Here is a 20,870-nt window from a genome sequence, read left to right as displayed (position 1 = left end):
AAGCGACACATCATCGCGTGGCTCATCGCTTTCAAAATCGAGAAGACATAAAAATGCGCCGATTAATGTTAAAAGTGATGGTAGCCAAACAAAGAAAGATTGGCGCTATGCAATTGTAGACCCAGCTGAGCTGTCCACGGATTCGGATGATTCGATAAATTCAAATACGCAATCATATGACTATTTAGAACGCGAGCCGTTGGTGACATCATTGACAGATCTAAGACTGAGCGATAGCGAAGAAGAGCAACAGCAGTTGTACTTAACCGAGATGACAAGTAATGAGGAAAAATTGGCCAAACTGTAGACCTAGCAGTTTTCGATTTAGAATATTTTTTGGCAATTACTTTTATTCTACTACTTTTTCGGTATCTAAATAAATCAAAGCAGAATGAGTAATCGAAAATGTCGCTTTGTTTAGCTCATATAGAAAATATCAGCGAATAAGTAAGCAAGTTAGGGATGGTCGGGTCCAAAAAAGAATATTATCGAAAATGTTGTTGTTATCTGGTTTAAGCTTTAATCATCAAAAGTGCTTAAATTATATTAATGAGAATGAGATTAAAATGGTTTTACTGCTGTAAATTTAAGAAACTCTCATTTGACAGAAAGCACTCTTTTGTTTCAATGTTTTGGTACTTCATCGGCTGGATTTGTGTTAGGTTGTATTATTTTGAGGAAGCGCGATATGCTTCTTTCGACTCATTTACTTTAAACTTGTCGTCTTAGTTTCAACAAGTTGAGTTATGAAACGAATGGGTCTACCTAACTGGAATGTATCCCGATTCAAATACGGACAAAGGCTTATACCACAATCCATAAAACTATATTGGAAACCGGAGAAGATTACTAAAGAAATTTTTGTTCTGATTGTACCGATGCTTTATTTATAACTTAGAAGGTTTGCAACACTCACAAAACTTTCTTTTTTCTTTTTAAATTAGTTCACAAATTCTCTTCAATCAAATTTGATGGCAATGAAATTCAGTCTTTTACCGACTGTCGTTTGATATAGTTGTTAGTTTTTTTTTTATATTTTTTATACTTTTATACCGTTTTGTAAATATTTTTTTTTTTTAATTTTTTACACATTTTGCTTTCTAAAATTTTGGCAAAATGGATCAAGAAAGCGACTACGCCGAAGAGTACGAAAATACTGAGTCCGATTATGTGGCACATATTCAAACGCAGAATACCGAACTACATAGATCGCATGACTCGCAGCAAGATGCAAAGAACCGAAGATCCCGCAGTTCAAGTCGGACTGGTAAACAATCGTTCCGCGCTTCAAAGATTACCACTGACGACCTTAATCGCGCTGGTTTCCAAATCAGAACTAGTTTAGAGTCATATGACAATGAAGATTACGAATGTGAAGATTTTTTGAACTATGATGAGCACTTGGTGCAATTAGAACATACGCTGCGAATGAGTTTTTTGGATAAATTTGCGGGTTTACCAAATATCGATGAAATTTCTTCCGAGTCCACCGAAACTATTATCGAGCAAGTGGAAGAGAAAACGATTGATATGACATTATCGGGTAAATTTGTCGATCCATTAACCGGCTTAGACATAATAGAATCCGATAAAGAGGAAGAATATGAATATATGGAAATCGAAGAGTCTTACGAGGAGGAAGACGAGGGTTACGAACCATTCGATATTACCGAAGATAGCGAATTACTACAACTGCTGGGACATGAGGTTTCAGAAGAAACTGAAGACGTTGACAATGCGCTATTCGATTTGGATTATATACAGAAAATCATGCAAGCTGTTGATGTGCAGGATATCGAACAGCTGATAGCGGAGGATACACGGCGGCAAAACGAAGAAATCGTAGCTGCTTTCATTGAAGATCTCTTTCAAATAGTTGCCAAAGCAACTCAATATAAGGATCCGCAAGAGATATTGCGCAAATCCGTCGACAAGCGTCGGTTAATGGATGAAATTAATGAAAAAGTGCGAACACTCGAAATGGAGCAGGGCGTGCGTTTATATCTCAATCGAAAAGTCGTCGATCATCACAGACGTAAGCATATGTATCGCGCAATAACAGAGGACTCTGCCGAAAATCTGGAGTTTCGAATGGCAAAATATCACTCTTTTTTGCAAAAATACAACGAAGTATTGGGCAAAGAGGAGGAACTTGAACGTGTGACCAAAGCCAAAATTGACAAATTGCATGAGATATTCGAGGAAAAACAGTGTCAAGTGGATGAGAAGATTAACGAGTTTGAGGCGCTTGCTTACCGCGTGATACTACAAAAACAAAAAAGGGACATAAATGAGGGTGAGATCGATTTGAATGTATTCGATAGCGCGGAAAATGTGGAACGCTCCAGAGTAAGCTGACCAACGAGTAGTGGGTTTAAAAAGTGCATTGCAAGACTCTAACTCTTTTGCAGATTATATCGATATTTTTGAAGAAATTGGTTGTGGCGCGCAGGGAACTGTCTAAAGTTCGACTTATCTTAATCAAAAAGCAGCACTTATTCACTGATCTGCAACAAGTAAAGAAAATATATTTCTATGCTTAAGCTTTTGTTGTAGTATTCTTATTTTCTTAGCGTCTCAATCAAATACAAAACATCGGCAATGGTCTAAAATTATTTCAATTCGAGAATCTGCAAAACGATGTCATACAATTGTTCAAGAAAAATGATGGTGTGTACCACATATATAATTTACAGTTAGTTTGATTTGCATTGAATCTAGCTGTTCTTCATTACCATGACAGAACGCGACTCGGAGCTGGCTAAAGCCCGCACTCAGCAACAACTCGACGTTCACATTAGCTCGCATCTGAGAGAGCGCATACTAATGCTGCGCAATAGATTGAGCGTGCAGAAGTTGACCTTCCGCGAATTATTGAGGCAATCGCAAATTGCCCGCCGCAATGTATATAAACAGAAGCAGATACGCGCACAAATCCGTAAAGAAATCAAGGAGTGCACCTTTCAAGGTGGAATATTGTCGAAGCCCTCACTGATGGTTGATTATGATCGAACTGAGGAGGCGATAGATGAGAAAAGGATAATCGTTGAAGCTTTACGTAGTCAATATAAGAAAATAGTCGATAAAATTGCGTACTATGAGCAAATGCTAAATTCAAGATCTTCAAATAAATATGCTTTAGGAAAGTGAAAATAGCGGTTTTCGTGGTTCTTATGTATAAAATACGAGTAACGTTTACAATTGCACAAAGTTTGGTTTGAAAAATAGGTTGGCAGTTTTGGTTGTTGTAACGGGTACCTAATCCCCGTTAAGATGGTAAGAATTAGATAAGTTGTCATCGACGTCATCTCACGGTAGGCCCAGGAAAAGTGCTGTTTCGACGGGGTCGGACCAAAGGGAGAAGGATGTCAGATGTGTAGGGTTAGCAGGGAATGCAAAGAGGTGCTAGTGTCATGCGGGGACTCATTGCACATTCGAAATATGTTTGATATGTTGGGGTCTATTCTGGATAAGTAGCAGTTTAACCTGCTACAGTATGCAGAACGAAGCTCTACGCCTGCAATGGGTGGTGATTTGACTCCAAATATGCCATTCACTGAAAGGGAGTCGGTAAATGTGTTAATGGCTCCACGGTGAATGACGGTCAGTGCTCTTCGGGAGTTAGTTGCGTCAGAAGTTTAGTTGCCGCATTGTTTTATGTCGTCGTCGTAGTTGAGGAATGATCTCTTGATGCTCCTAGGAGGCGGTTCCGCTACAAGCAGGTGACTGCAGAGATGATTTCTATGAAAGCACCTCAGCAGGAACTGCTTGGAGAGGAGTTCATTATGCTCCTTAACTGGGAGCATACGGAACTCACTATGTAGGTGTTCGATGGGAGACATCAAGAGGCATCCTCTTGTAGTACGGTAGTCAGAGTAGACAGTAATCCTTCACTTATGTAGATTAGCATATTTTTTTTTTTACTTTTCGTTGGTGAACACATTTCTGGACTTATATTTTTATCACATGGTGTTGCATATTAGCACGCTTCGTCTTCGTTATTTTTCTATGCAAACTAAATCTTTCAGCCAGGTTGGGGTTATATTGTTCTGCTGAAGATGATATACTATCTGATCAAATTTGACTCGGACTGACAATAAAAAAAAAATTAATTTTCACGTATTTTAATACAAATCTATATCTATATCTATATCTATATCTATATCTATATCTATATCTATATCTATATCTATATCTATATCTATATCTATATCTATATCTATATCTATATCTATATCTATATCTATATCTATATCTATATCTATATCTATATCTATATCTATATCTATATCTATATCTATATCTATATCTATATCTATATCTATATCTATATCTATATCTATATCTATATCTATATCTATATCTATATCTATATCTATATCTATATCTATATCTATATCTATATCTATATCTATATCTATATCTATATCTATATCTAAATGAGCAACATGATGACTGTTTGTCTGTCCGTCCGTCTGTTCGTCTGCCTTCAGGTTTTGACATTTCGATTTGAATTTTTGCCCAAATCCTTTTCTCTCAAAGAAGCAGCTCTTTTGTCAAAAGGCCGATATTGGACCACTATGGCGTACGTCTGCCATACAAACTGAAGAATCAGAATCAAGTATATATGGAAAACTTTTTCATGTGAGGAGATGGCAAGATTATTTTTTTTAAGGATATGTTGCAATCTTCGAATGAATTTACATTTTGACAATTTTAAACTTTATTCTTGAATTATAAAACCAAAAAAATATAGAAGAAAATGGCTTATTTTAATTTTATAAATTCAATTACTTCTGACAAATTGTTGTTTTTGGGCTATCGACAATACCTTATTTAATTGAATTGTCTTCTCCTTTCCATTTTAAGTAAGCGATTGCTATCACTCAGACCGAGGCAAAAGTCTTACTAGCGTTTGTTTGTCAAATTAATATACTATCTGACTTGGCTGTGACTTGAATATTTTAGAATATTAACATAAATGGATTTTTTTTTTGAACCTACAATCGTTTGAAAACATCCATTTAATCTATTGATCACCACGGCCCTGAAATTTATAGCACCTTTTCTTTTTACTTTCCTGCCTGTTGTGACATAGGGAACAAATTAATAACACGCCAAAGAGAGATTTTGATTGATTTCACGCCAATTGCTAGCCAGCTCTTCAATTCCATTCTACTCATTCACTATTTAGCAATAATAATAATATACTTTAAACTTAAATTTAAGATTGTGAGACTGCCTTATACAAAAAGTTTCATTATGTTTTCTTGGTAGTATATTTCGTAGAAACATGTTGATATCGCTCTAAAACTTTCGTAAGAATCCTTTCAAATTGTCAAAAGTTGCTTACTAGAATCGTTGAAATTTTAGCGATGTATGACTGATGCAAGTGCCACAGCAATTTGTGAATTTCCCTGCTGACTATTGCTCACTTTCGTGCGTTGGTGCGCTCTCGGTAACGTATACGCAGTTGCGTCCTAATGCATTTGCATTTACTCCTACATAAGTTGGTTGAATAAAAAACAGGTTTGCATCTCTTAACGGCATCTGTTATATTAACCATTTCATGTGTGAAAAACTGCTTAAATTCTATATGCTTCTACTTAATGTAATGCATTCTGCTAATATGTATATTTGTTCATCTATGCACAATGGTGGATGGAAGGAGGAGTCACGAACTTTATTTTTGTGAATTTAGAAAATGAACGCATTTTTATATTTTTGTTTGACTAAAAGTTGCGTCAAAATATACACCTTTGTTATAAAGCAATAAGGGCTTAAGAATTTGTTGAAAAGTTTCCTCACACGAGTCATACATCAACCTCTGTTAAAGGTAATAGTAAGCACTGAAATCGATGAGGTCTCTGTTTCTCTCCTTTGTGTATTCACTAAGTTTTTTGTATGAAAAAAAAAATAGTTTATGCTTAGGAATTCAACATATTTACACACATACTTGTATGGAAGTCATTCGAAAAGTTCATCCAACTTTAGCATTGTTGGCCTTCGTACATAGTTGGCTTTTGAACTCAATGTCCCAATATTGCCGTTTGCATGCTATTAAAAGTAGATTTCATGTAAAATTCCTCCACTACAATTTTCAGTGAAAACTGTAAATGAGAGCTTCATGACAATTGTGAATGACAATGAATAAATATATCGATTTGCCAATAGGCATCACCAGCGAGCGAAAACCCCAAAATGTCTGCAACGGCGGCCAACAATCTAAAGTTCACTAAGGCCTGAGTGACGTGAAGAAGTCACGCCATTTGAGCTTTACCAAATTGAATAGTTTAGAATGCGCTGTAAAGGAAAATCGTTGAATAGCCTGTCTGCCACGATGAAATTGGATTCTTAATCGAATTCAACAACTGGAAAGCCAATATACCACACATAGGTATGCATACATAGTTGCATGCACCGCACAATAAAGCTGTGATCGGAGGAATGTGAGTGACTGTGTCATTGCTTATACTAGTAGTAGTTGTTGTTTGTACACAGTCTGTACTTGTTGTGTGCATTTATAAACATGCAGTTGTACATTTGAAAGTCGCCAAGCGATTTCTGGCATTGCCGCGACAAAGGCTCCTTTTGACTGCAGGAACCTCATGCTGTATGTACTCAACTACCTAGTATAGTTTATGTACACATGCATGTGGTTGGATTTTATACAAACTAGAATTGCGACCTCCTTTAAGCTTGCGCTTACTGTTGATTAAGTATTGGTTAACGCAACAAAAATTGGTAACAAGTGGAAGTCCAGCAAAAATTTTTAGTTCTGTCTCATTTTCAAATATATCTCCAGTTTTTGTTGTATTATTCATCCGTGATCGATTATGATGAGTTAAGAGAGAAAAATTTCGAAAAGCTCCTCCGGCTTTGAGAAAGAAAGTTTCCAGGATGGCGAACTGGCGATTCATTTTGAAAAATATTGGTTTCCATTGATCCCGTAGCCGATATCTATGATGTCCGTCGAAAAAAGATATCTGACGGTGAGGAAGACGGTATTCAACAGTTTCGAAGAACTCTAAGAAATGCGCTTAAAGTTTTGGAAGCCGATTACACTAAGTTACCGGATTAACTTAAATTTTTTTTTCTGAGAAAGTTTTCAAATATCAAAATGGCTTCATCCATTTGTAGAAGTTCATGCAAGTGAGGAAAATTTTCTGAGCGCCATTCACTTGAGAGTGGGCAGAAACGATTATTTTACATATGTCTCAAGGAGCTCACGACTTTTGGTCTTAGACCATCGCTTAGACCTTCGTCCATTGCATTTAAGATTCTATCGAGCCTATTGTATGAACGATTAAAGCCCATCGTCAAAAAACTAATTGGCTCGAACCAGTCTGGCTTTAGGTCTGAAAATCAACAACTAATTAGATATTCACCATACGCCAAGTCTTGGAATATACATATCCGTGAAAGGAGGATGGACAAGATTCGCAAAGATATCTACATATATTCGATATACAAACAAAAAATCAAATTCACAAGTCACCTTAATCTAATTTTATTGTATTTTTTCTGTTGGTTTTGCGGTCCTTGTTAACTGGTGTACCTTTTTTTATTGTCATTTGTAATATGTTACTTTCATCGTTACTGCATATCTTTGCATGATATTCTTCGTATTGATTGGTGACATCTGTTGACGTTCAAATTCGAAATTCGTGACACGTTTTAGGAACATGGCATGTCTACATATATAATGAATATGAGAGAATATGCATATATTGACATTAGGTTCTGTTCAAACTTGTAGTTAGTGATTTAGTTTAACATATAATTGGACTTTAAGCGTCGTAGGCCACACTTGAAGAGAAGGAATTTCTTACTTCAGAAACTACTAGTTGATCGATTCTAATAAAATTTAGTTTGTCGTATTTGAATTACAATCTTAAAAAATCGATGCCTATTTTTCAATTAAAGAATTTAACTGTTCAACTCCCTATGTACCGTATAGTTGGACACCAGTACCTATCTATAGTTGACTTTTGACTGCAAATATCGGTCAATGTTTGACATATATAATTGAAATGCAAGGATAATCCTTCCTATACAATGGTATGCATACGTGTCAAAAATGGGTTGAAACGGGTTAATAGTTAACATAGCTCTCATATAAAGAGTGATCTATTTCAAGGTTCCGTACTTTTTTAAAATAAAAACACACAAACTTCAAATCTAATGGGGAGGGGTTTTATCTTTCGAAAGAACATTCTTTGACACTAATTTTTTTGCTTTCAAATGCGCCTGTGACTCCGTCTCAGATGGTCGTTGAGTCCAATTTTAAATGACTAAATGACACGCGTGATGTTTTACTCCAAAGCCTGGATCGAAGCCGGATTGTCCGCATAGATTTTAGACTTTACATATCCCCACAGAAAAAAGTGTAATGATGTGATATCACACGATCTTGGTGGCCAAAAGACCGGCCCAAAACGTGAAATTATCTATTCACCGAAGTGTTCTCTCAATAAATCCATTGATGCTGTGTATGGGAAGTTGCGCCGTATTGTTGAAAACAAATGTCAACAAGATCAATTCAATTCCTTGATTTCAGGCATCAAATAGTAGGTTGTCAAGACGCGATAACGGTCGCCATTGACGGCTACGTTCTTACCGACATCATTTTTGAAGAAATATGGATTGATGATTCCACTGGCCCACAAAGCACACTATTTCGTTGTTTTTTCTGAATGAAATGGAATGAATCTCTTCAGGTTGCTTTTCGTCCCAAATGCGGCAATTTTGCATATCTTCATTGAAAAATTGTGAAATGGAACAAAATTTGGCTCGAAAACGTCGGAGCGGTGTCGCTTGGGAAGGTTGAGTGGCTTTAGTTCTTGCACAAAATGCGCCAAATCGTTCCATACGTCAGTCCGAGTTGCTGCGAACGGTGCCTAATGGACACTCCTAGCTCTTCTTGTGCACTTTCAGCTACGACTGTTATATTTTCGTCTTTGAGGGCTGGACGTTGTTACTATCCACCAACTCCCATGCACTACATACAATGATTTTCGTTTTTCTAACATACCTTGTGTAGAATATGTCGGTCAGTGTATGAATACATACATATAATTGCTTGAAATGCAATCGTGTGGTTGACGTTTTGCACCTTAAGATATTCCCCTGGCTTCGATTCTTACAAGTTGCGAAAGTATAAAGTAGTGTTTGTTAGACCCGAACTTAGCGCTTCCTAACTTGTTTTTATTTCGATTTAAGAGCGGAAACCTTCTAAATTTCAATCAAAGATTCCCTTGTTAAAAATTGAATTCTTTGAAGAGTCAAATTTTTATTATATATAAGATATAAGAGATGTTTTCAAAAACTAACGGTAATTTTGAAATTTCAAGCCCAATTGTCAATTTTTTATTATGTTTTTATACAAGCCGCCGAAGAACGATTTGCAGCTGCATTCATTTTTACTTAATCGCAGCCACTATGTTGATAGACGTTTTCATAAGCTGGGCGATTTTTGTTTGTAACGATAATTCATAAAATTTCCCTTATTTTCTGAACACGCTTCATATACATATGTACATATACGTATATGCATTATAACGAACTGTGGTTCTATGTTGTATTAAAAATGGATTTGCCATATGTGGCTCTCGCTTGAAATGCGATCTTTTTTACAGCTTAGTGCAGTTAATTGCAGTTTTGTCCATATTATTCTGACATTTTTTGTGAGTTTTCAAGCAAGTCTCTTATGGCTTAGTAAAGCCATTTTGATTAGACACATGCCACTTTATATACATATTTTTTATTTATAATTACTTCCTAAATAAATGCTTTACTCATACTGAATTCCTAGCATTTAATTGCGTGATATTTTTTATAAAATATAAAATTCTTATCATCATCGAATTGTATTTAATTTTCTAATAAACACACTTATATATTAAATTCATATTAATAAAATATGTGTGAATTTGAGTTGCAGTTGCCATTTTTGCATATTTACTGCAGTTATGCGCTAATCATTTGATCTCTTCCCCTATGTAGTTCAAAATGTAATTATAATAATCGCTGAAAATGAATATTACTCAAATATTGTTGATTAAAAACTGTAATCGCTTGTTTACTATTCGCGCTATTTTTTGCGAAATGATTAAATAGCTAAATCCTGGTTTCATCATAGGTATCAGTAAACTCCTAATTGAATTTGGGTGATGACCAATATAGACTTTATAAAACCAAGATTTTAAAAATTATGTAATAAATGCTAATAGTTCTAAACTACTTAAAACCAATATATTCTGTACATATATATATGTAAGTATGTATGTCACTTCTACGAAAAATTTCTGAATCCACCAAGCTACATCTTGGATTCTGTTACCTGAGAGAGCAGTTAGCTTGAATACTTCTGGGTTTGACAACCCTATTTTTGCAATCTAGCAACCCAAAACTTTCTCGTAAAGCCTGACTCCGAATGTTTTGACATATGAGCGCTATTTGTGTTGTTTGCAGTTATTTGAGACATTCGTCTGAGCCAAAAATGGGAATAAATCACAAACATTTTCTCGCCACTATTTTTTACAAATTTCAACGTGAATTAACCCGGCAACAGTGAACTGATGAACTTACTTAAATTAATGACATTGAAGCACCATCAAGAACCAATGCTTATCGATGGTATAGTAAATCCAAACGAGGTCGTAAATCACTCTAAGACAAATTTCGTGAAGGTCGTCCAAAATTAGTTGTTATTACGGAAACTATCGAGCTGTGCGTAGACTGTTATTGCTGCAGATACCACATCGTAAGATTGATGAAACTTTAGGCATTAATGCAATCAGAATATATTCCAAAAAAAAAAGAAAAAAATTTTTCACTTGGGATACCACACAATTTGTGGATCACTCAAAAAGGCTCGTTTCGATCGAAAATCAACAGTAGTTGCCTGCTTAGGTATTTCAAGATGAGCCGAAACCAAAAAAAGTTGTTCGCTCATGAAGCATATTCAAGCAAGCGTTTGCCTGTTTTTTCGGAAAAACTAAAAAATGTCAAAACTAGAACAATGCATTACTCATATTATTCCACGGTTCAGCAGCTAATGCGTAATCATTTATGTATGTGCCTATTTCTAACTTCTTCTAGAATTCCTTATGTTATATAATTCTAGATTTGTCGGATAAAATTATATATTGTGCTTAGAAAGAGATGTTTGTGGAAGACATGTATGAGGTAGTATGGTATAGTTGTTGAGAGGTAAGGATCGTATTGGTTGTGAAATTTCTCTTTACTTACATAGCTTGTTTGATCCATATGCTGGAAGTTCTGAAGACCATATACATATATAAGTTGATCATAAATCTTCTTTTTCTTCTTCTTATGCGGTTATAACCGAGAGATGTTAAAACAAATCAGTGTCTAAAATTATTTTTACTACGTATTATAAATAGTTAAATCCGATGCGGTAGAGAAATCAATCGGAGGTTTCGAACTGTTTGGATATTTCGTTTTGTTAGATCAAATCTAAATACGACTTAATCATTATTGACTGCTGTCTGACTTATGCTATATATCTCTAGCATTGTTAGAAAAACTCCGTATTCCCAGAGCTTTGGTAAATGTAGTTTTGGGCTATTTTAGGAACCCACAACGTTTTTGATTATATAGTCTGATCGTCTAGTATAGTTTTCTGATTCTGTTAAAATTTGGGAACATTTCGGTAATGGTTCAATTATTGTTGAAACCATTTGAAGTCCAAATTTTTATTCCGGTTATTTTAAACAAAAATTCGTGAGTAAAAGAATTGTTGACTCGTTAGTAATTAAGAGCACTGTTGAGAATTAAATAACCACATAGTGGCTTATTCCAGAATTTAAAGACCTTCACCTTATCCGGTATATTATTTTGCATAAATACTGTTGCTTTAGTCTCTTTAATCTAGATCAAAATCTTCGTAATTTAATCGTCTTGAAGCTTTAGTAAGATACTTATCGTTCTACATTGCAAATACGGTAATAAGCTTGAATTCCAGCTAAAAACATTTCCGTTATTCTTTCTTTAATGAATCATTAGTAGATAATTTGGCTACAGTAGGATTATAATTGTTGTATGCTGAGTGATGAACCGAATTAAGTTTGAGATTTATTAGCAAATATCTACTAGGTACAAATGTTTATTTGATATGAACTCATGAAAGTAATTATATCTCATAATATTTACAATTATGTATATCTCATAATATCTACATATACATATGTACTTTTCATTTCTTTGCGACCACGCATTTAACGCTTCCGTCCCTTGGTATAGAGCAAACTTTATTGTATCGCAAGTGGTTTATCTTCAGTTTACGCACCATGACAAAAACAACCAAACCAAAATATTGTTCCTTATCGCTACGTCCTCTGTGGGAATTAATTCATCAGAAACTAACAAAACGTTGTCAGTTGAGTATGACAAGCTTGACGTCCGAAATAAAAGTTAAAAAGCAACTACACTTGCACTTGTAAGCATATGAAAAGCTTTTTATTTGCCAGACTGTATAACTAAAGCACTGATTAAGTCGCTAGTATGAGCGCTGCTACTGATTGCTGTCCGAACTGATAGCCTTAATTAGACTGACACAAAAGCATTGCAGTCAGTGCAAAAACGCGCTTGCAACGAAACGGTTTTGCGACAAGAACAAATCCATTAGTTTATCGAGTAACCCGAACCACATTTCAAATCACTTAAATTAAGTCGTAAAGGATTTGGTTTGACAATAAAATTGCCTGTTGAAGAGTGTAGTCGACGCGTTTATTCGAGATGCGCTTACTTCCGCCGGTGGCGTTGCTATTGTTGGCGGTCGCGTTAACAACTGCGGTACCACTGCCTGTCAAGGATAAGGATGAATCCACTTCCCTTTCAGTTGAAGAAGTTGATACGCCTGAAGCAGGGTCGGACGAGACACTAGAAGACACAAAGTTACTTGAAAAGCGTTCCGCTGACGCCATACCCGACGTAGACTTGTGCAAACACCACAAGCACAATAAAGACAGTAATGAATTTGGGAGTGAAGATGCTTACGAGCGTTATTATCAACTTGAAAAAGCATATAATAATGAACTTCGAAGGAAACGTCAGAAAATTGACAAGAAAGGCTCATCACAAGAGGATTCCTCCGAGCTGGCAGGCAGTGATGTGTTGGCACTGGAATTACGTAGAAAACGCAAAACTGAAGATAGTACATCTGAAGAGGATTCATCCGAGGAGAAAGGCAAATCGGGAGGCGCCGCAGCAAGCGAAGTTGCCAAAAGTTCAGACGGAGCGCGCAGAAAACGAAAATCGGACGATAGTTCATCTGAAGAAGATTCATCAGAGGAGAAAGGTAAGCCAGGTGCACCTGGGGCGAGCGAAGGTAAAGGAGCCAAAGGTTCAGAAGGAGCTCGTAGGAAACGAAAAACCGACGATAGTTCATCAGAAGAAGATTCGTCTAAAGATTCATTAGAAGAAGAGTCAACTACAAATACTATTTCATCAGAAGAAGAATCGACCACAAATTCGATTTCATCAGAAGAAGATTCATCCGAGGAGAAAGTCAAGCCAGGTGCGGGTGATGGCCATGGTAAAAAAGGATCAGATGGACCGCGTCGAAAACGCAAAACTGACGATAGTTCTTCAGAAGAAGATTCATCCGAGGAGAAAGGCAAAGCAGGTGCACCGGGTGCAAGGGGTGGCGAAGGGGCTGAAGGTTCAGACGGAGCTCGTAGGAAACGCAAAGCTGATGATAGCTCATCCGAAGAAGATTCATCGGAGGAGAAAGGTAAAGCAGGTGAACCAGGTGCAAGCGGTGGTGAAGGTGCTAAAGGCTCAGACGGAGCTCGTAGGAAACGCAAAGCTGATGATAGCTCATCAGAAGAAGATTCATCCGAGGAGAAAGACAAAGCAGGTGCACCAGGTGCAAGCAGTGGCGAAAGTGCCAAAGGTTCAGACGGCGCTCGTCGAAAACGTGAAGCGGATAATAGCTTTTCAGTAGAAGATTCGTATAATGATACATCAGAAGAAGATTCAACTACAGACACCACTTCATCAGAAAAAGAATCGACCACAAATTCCATTTCATCGGAAGAAAATTCATCCGAGGAGAAAGTCAAGCCAGGTGGTGGCGACGGCCATGGTAAAAATGGATCAGGTGGACCGCGTAGAAAACGCAAAACTGACGATAGTTCGTCAGAAGAAGATTCATCCGAGGAAAAAGGCAAAAAAGGTGCATCGGGTGCTGGCGGTGGCGAAGGGGAACAGGGTTCAGATGGAGCGCGTCGCAAACGCAAAACTAACGATAGTTCTTCGGAGGAAGATTCATCCGAGGAAAAAGGCAAAAAAGGTGGACCTGGGGTGAGCAATGGCGAAGGAGAAAAGGGATCAGATGGAGCGCGTCGAAAACGCAAAACTGACGATAGTTCTTCAGAAGAAGATTCATCCGAGGAGAAAGATAAAGCAGGTGCAAGCAGTGGCGAAGGTGCCAAAGGTTCAGAAGGAGCTCGTCGAAAACGCGAAGTTGATGATAGCTTTTCAGTAGAAGATTCGACTAAATACTCATCAGAAGAAGATTCGACTACAGACACCACTTCATCAGAAGAAGAATCGACCACAAATTCTATTTCATCGGAAGAAAATTCATCCGAGGAGAAAGTCAAGCCAGGTGGTGGCGACGGCCATGGTAAAAAGGGATCAGATGGACCGTGTAGAAAACGCAAAACTGACGATAGTTCATCGGAAGAAGATTCATCCGAGGAAAAAAGCAAAAAAGGTGCAACGGGTGCTGGCGGTGGCGAAGGGGAAGAGGGATCAGATGGAGCGCGTCGCAAACGCAAAACTAACGATAGTTCATCGGAAGAAGATTCATCCGAAGAAAAGGCTAAAGCAAAAGGTAGTGGAGCAAACAAGCTGGACATCCGGCGCTTAAAACGAAAAGGCGACAAGAAAATTGTACCTAAGAGCAATGAAGATTTGAACGACGTGCTGAACTTCAGTTCGAACTCCGATGAAAACAGAGAGTCCAATGAAGTATTGGAACTTAAAAAAGATTCCTCTCTGGAAGATTACGTGCAGGGATGTGAAGTAATGGATGCAGATTCGGATGAAGCCAACGAAACGACCTATATTGAAGACAGACGTAAACGATCATTAGAGAGTGTAGAGAAAACTGAAAGCGCCAAAGGATCGGTTGAGAGTTCCAAACAAAGTGCAGAAGACAATACAAGTGAAGAAAACGATGCAGTAGCTGATAGCGCAGACGAATCCCAACAAATTTCGAACGAACGCCCAAATGGTAAACAAGTTATTCCTAAAGCCGAATCTGAAGAAAGCGAGGAAGATGACTAGGTTTCCGCCGTGATGATTCCTAAACAACTTAGGAGCGAGCCACTCTAGGTGCCCAAATGATTTACTGCGCTTTAATAATAATATATAACAATTTGATGCTGTATTTTTTAAGTTTCATGTTAATATGTCTTTAAATAATAAATTATGTACATACATTCTAAAACAAATTTGTTGTACTACTAGAAAAACGAACATAACAGATAATTTGCAGTTTGTTTATATTAACCTCTGTAATGTTGTTGCAAAAACTAAATATATCAACGCGCATGGAGGCTTCTTATCAGCGCTGCCGGCAATTGTCGGCTTGACTAAGTGTGCGAGCTCCAACTGACTCGGAGCTTCGCCCAGTTACACTTGTACTACTTATGTATATGCATGTGCTCACGCCTTAGGGTTATCTTTGCTTGCTCGTGTTGCTGGCAGACGCCCGCCAACAGTTGATTCTGAGGCATTTTGTTGCTGAACCATGAGTTTTGTTGCTGTTGCTTTTGTTGATATCGCCGCTGGTCACGTCAGTTGATAAGCGTTAAATATTTAACCCAAGTGACATGGTGATGCGCATTTGAGCGGTACGGCTCTTTGGGCCAATAAACAATAATGAATTAAAAGACTATTAATATGTTGTTGTCATAGGCGGAGCGTTTCTCTCACTCACTGTTCGCTGTTTTAAAGTCTTGTGACTCATAATGGCTACCCTAGTGTCTTTTGCTATCAATGAATTATTTTTTGTAATTTTTTTAAATTGCGATGAAGTATTTATTATTTGGCAAATGTGTGCCGGGTGCACGGATTTCTTTGTTTACATACAAAAATCAAAAGGCCAAATAAATGTAATTGTGATTTCTTGGAAATTATGTAAGATAAGCCGATTTCGTAAACAAAATATTATCAGCGTTGCTGTAAACTGTTTTAGATTATGTTCTAGTACGGAAGTAATAATTAATGAAATTTAAGATGTTAAATATATTAACTGCCAGTACCGTTTATTGAGTACAGACTCATATCATTCATATTTTTCTTTATTGGCGTAGACACTGCTAACGCCGTTATAGCCGAATTAACAACTTTTTAAAGAAAAAACACAATTTCAAATTTAGTGAAGAACGCTTGTTATCTAAACGCTCTTCAATCTATTGGCTCCTCTCGGAGCAATCCCGTCCTTCTGATGACGCTCCTCCGAGACGTCGTCTGGAAACCCTCGACCACTAGTTGCGAATCTTTTCCTATATAAAATATCACAATCGCATAGATGATGTTTGGTAGTCTTCTCTTCTTCTACGGTAGTCGTTATAAGGTGTTCCTATCCTATTGGTATGTCTGCCTTTTCTTTCCTGATCTGCTACTCCCTACTAGAGATCTTAAAGTATATCATTTCTTTAAAATTTTAATATTCTGCATATGCGACCTACAGTGCTTTCCAAAGTAAACAGGACTTTTTGAATTTAGCGCCCCCTGGTGGCGCAATCTATATTTCGATTGGTGCGTTAGAATCTGCTATCTTTATCGATTGTTTAGTGTCATGACATTTCATCGATTGTAAGTGAAGTTATTGCGTTTTAAATGTCAGTATGTTTGTGTTATCGGTGCGAAAATGGGCTTCGAATAAAGAGCCAACATTAAAATTTGTTTAAAATTGGTGAAACTTTTACTGAAACGTTTCAATTGATGTTTACTTTGGAATGCACCTTGTATAATCCATTCATACCACGCCTGCTTGTTGAGGGGTTTTACTCTACCGAGACTCAGCTAAACTTTTAATATATTTGTCGATAAGATATCTTCAAGTGGCCAGAGGTATAAAGTTCTCTCTATTCCGAAGTCTACTTGTAAGGTAGTGCCTGTTCTCTCTGCTTCACGGTTCCCTGATCACTATGTTCTGGAACTTAATACAGGTTTATCGTGAAATAGGACTTTAGATCCACTAAGAGATCAATGCACTTTGATGAAACTCTGAGAGACTTTAGTGATCTCAAAGCCGCCTGGTTATCTATATATCTGTATATATGTATATCTGTATAATACAGTGTATATACATATATATCTATATATTCCTTGATGTGAGCACAATCCTTGTCAGAACAAGAAGTCTTTCTTTAATTGCTGTGTTCTTCGCTTGGAACTAGTACAGTGGTCTGGTATCTAGTTTAGCAGAGAAGATATCTTCTCCCACACTGTTTTCTTTTTTGGAGCCATATATATGCTTAGCTCTACTCCCTTGTCTACCTCGCCCCATTTTCACTATTCTCTGGAAGTGAAGGCAATATTGGTGATCGAAGTTCGATGTCCTTTATTCAAATACTTTACTTATGCGTTCTTCTCACTTTTGTATGTTGAAGAAGCTATTTTTCTAAGAGTTATTTAATCTACTGGTAAATGTATATACTATACCTATATATAATATGTGGAATATATGTATGTGTACTTATTAACGTAAATAAACAGACTTGTTATACACCACCCATTTATATAAATTATAACATTAATATTCACTGATTTGTTTGGGTTATAAATCAATCTTATAAACTCGACTTAGTAAACATAATGCATGTAAGAAATCTGTCTAAACAGTTAATAGTAGTTACTTTAAGTAAGCAAATTTTGAAAATATTTAATTTCTCTTATCAGATTGAAATACTTGTATATATAATATAAAACGTTTTCGTAAAATAAAATCGTAGGATTCAAGTATCACAAAATATATGTACATATACATATATTAACGGGTGATCCAGTAGAGGCACTCTCAATAGCCTTTTTTTTGACAGATCACGCGTAAGTCGTATCAAGATGCCATGTTATTATACTCTCGCAACAATGTTGTTTGTAAGTCCTAAAACTAAAAGAGTCAGATGTAGGGTTATATATACCAAAGTGATCAGGGTGACCAGTAGAGTCGAAATCCGGATGTCTGTCTGTCCGTCCGTCCGTCTGTCCGTCCGTCCGTCCGTGCAAGCTGTAACTTGAGTAAAAATTGAGATATCATAATGAAACTTAGTACACGTTTTCCTTGGCTCTATAAGAAGGTTAAGTTCGAAGATGGGCAAAATCGGCACACTGCCACGCCCACAAAATGATGGAAACCGAAAACCTATAAAGTGTCATAACTAAGCCATAAATAAAGATATTAAAGTGAAATTTGGCACAAAGGATCGCATTAGGGAGGGGCATATTTGGACGCAATTTTTTTGGAAAAGTGGGCGTGGCCCCGCCCCCTACTAAGTTTTTTGTACATACCTCGGGAACTACTATAGCTATGTCAACCAAACTCCACAAAGTCGTTTTCTTCAGGCATTTCTATATACAGTTCAAAAATGGAAGAAATCGGATAATAACCACGCCCACCTCCCATACAAAGGTTATGTTGAAAATCACTAAAAGTGCGTTAACCGACTAACAAAAAACGTCAGAAACACTAAATTTTACGAAAGAAATGGCAGAAGGAAGCTGCACCCAGGCTTTTTTTAAAAATTGAAAATGGGCGTGGCGTCGCCCACTTATGGACCAAAAACCATATCTCAGGAACTACTCCATCGATTTCAATGAAATTTGGTATATAATATTTTCTTAACACTCTGATGACATGTACGAAATATGGGTGAAATTGGTTCACAACCACGCCTTCTTCCAATATAACGCTATTTTGAATTCCATCTGATGCCTTCTCTGTATAATACGAGTATATACATTAGGAACCAATGATGATAGCGGAATAAAACTTTACAAAAATACGGTATTTGAAAAATATGTAAATGACGTATAATGAAATCTCGATTATCACTTTATCATGCGAGAGTATAAAATGTTCGGTGACATCCGAACTTAGCCCTTCCTTACTTGTTTTTGTTCAGTATTGTTTGGCATTTCAACATTGAAAGATTTAGGCCTGAACAACGTTTACAAATCATTCAACTTTACTACGAAAATTCACGTTCTATAAAAAATGTGTTTCGCGCGCTTCGCTCAACTTATGGTCAATGTAATCGTCCTGCTGAGCATATAATTCAAACCATCTCCCATATTGATCAGCATTCATTATTAGACAATATTCGAACGAATAGACCACGTCCAGCACGTAGTGAAGAAAATATTGCAGTCGTAGCTGAGAGTGTACACGAAGATCGTGAGAGTCGATTCAGCGCCGTTCGTAGCAATTCGGACGTATGGAGCGACTTTATGCATTTTATGCCTAGATCTTAAACTGAAAGCATACAAAATACAGGTTGTGCAAGAACTGTAACTGCTCGACCTTCCCAAGTGACAACGCTTCGCTCTATGGGCCTTTGAAAAGTTCCACGAAGATCCGATGTTTTCGAGCCAAATTTTGTTTAGCGATGAATACCATTTTTGGATCATCGTGTATGTAACCAAGCAAAATTGCCACATTTTCGACGAAAAGCATTCTGAAGAGATTAAAGACCGTTTCGTCTAGAAAAAAAGAACGGTATGGTGTAGTTTGTAGTTCGGTGGAATCATCAGTCCATATTTCTTCAAATATGATACCGGTGAGAACGTACCTTTTAATGGTGACCGTTGTCGTGCCATGATAACCGACTATTTGATGGCTGAAATTGACGCTCTTGGCCGATTTTAGAAAAGCGGTTTATTTTGAGAACCCACTCTTATATGCTCCACAAACGGCCACAAAGAGAATAACGTGACAATTGTCCATTATCTCATTTTCGCAGACCGCTGATTAAAAGTATGTGAATTAGCTAAGATAGTAAGCATCCCAAAAGACAGTGTGTGTCTTATCTTGCATGAAATATGGGATAAGATAAGGCTGGCTGTGTAATGGATGCTGCTATTGTTCTCTCAAGACACCAGGTGCAACCGTAAGACCACCTCATAGCAGTGCTTGGCGAAGCAGTGTACTTCACCCGGTGAAGCAGGTTAAATCTGTCGTTTAAGCGGGAAAGGTGTTAGCCACCATTTATAAGATGAGATCGTCAGTTACTTGAGGTAGAGGAGAAGAACTACAAGGCTGTTCTGTATCGAATTATTGGTCCAACCAGACATCGGATTGCGGAAGAAACGGTCCCGATTGGCGAATTACTTTAAGATTCGGCGATTTCTTTTTATTTCTAACGATGAAAAAGTCAGTCGTCGATAGAAAGTTGAGTTAATGTAACGATTGTGCAGATTCTGCTTGGGTGGCAAGGAGGCAGTTAATTAGCATCAAAGGACCACCGGGAAAAACGCAGTTTCGACGTTGACGGACCATAGGGAGCGGGGTGTTAAATAAGTTGCTTTCATAGAGTATGTAAAGAGCTGATTGGAGATATTCTCGAACTCTTTGCGTGCAGAACAGCAATTTGACTCGAAAGGGAATGCTAGTTAACTTCAAAATTGCTGACCAAAGAATAGGAAACTAGAAGGAGACTAGGAGCGCTAGAATTTATACTCTTTGCACTTAACCCTATTGAAAGTTAAGCGTTTTATGGGCCAAATCTGAAAGTCTTTTATTTTTTCAAATTTAAACTAAAATCGATAACATCAACGCGTGTTTTCAGAACAAGTACATTCATACATATGAATAATTTTTTCTCTGA

General features: G+C 37.1%; 2 protein-coding genes across 3 annotated transcripts in view; both read left to right on the top strand.

Annotated features, from left to right (window-relative positions):
- LOC120770227 (protein PFC0760c-like) overlaps window positions 1-20,870 on the top strand; it is a 52,840-nt gene that overhangs the window by 1,773 nt on the left and 30,197 nt on the right. The gene's annotated exons all lie outside the window — the stretch shown is intronic.
- Window positions 12,573-15,525, top strand: LOC120770226 (spore wall protein 2). Of its 2 annotated transcripts, XM_040097507.1 has the most exons (2): window positions 12,573-13,651; window positions 13,895-15,525. In XM_040097507.1, exons 1-2 carry the CDS (start codon window positions 12,763-12,765, stop codon window positions 15,319-15,321), a joined length of 2,316 nt encoding a protein of 771 aa, XP_039953441.1. In that variant the 5' UTR covers window positions 12,573-12,762; the 3' UTR covers window positions 15,322-15,525. The 2 variants fall into 2 exon arrangements, with proteins under 2 accessions (XP_039953441.1, XP_039953440.1); XM_040097506.1 differs by having other exon boundaries at window positions 12,573-15,525.

The sequence above is a fragment of the Bactrocera tryoni genome, chromosome 3 (genome assembly GCF_016617805.1).
Source record: "Bactrocera tryoni isolate S06 chromosome 3, CSIRO_BtryS06_freeze2, whole genome shotgun sequence".
Classification (NCBI taxonomy): Eukaryota; Metazoa; Arthropoda; class Insecta; order Diptera; family Tephritidae; genus Bactrocera; species Bactrocera tryoni.
This window is presented reverse-complemented; position numbering and strand designations above follow the sequence as displayed.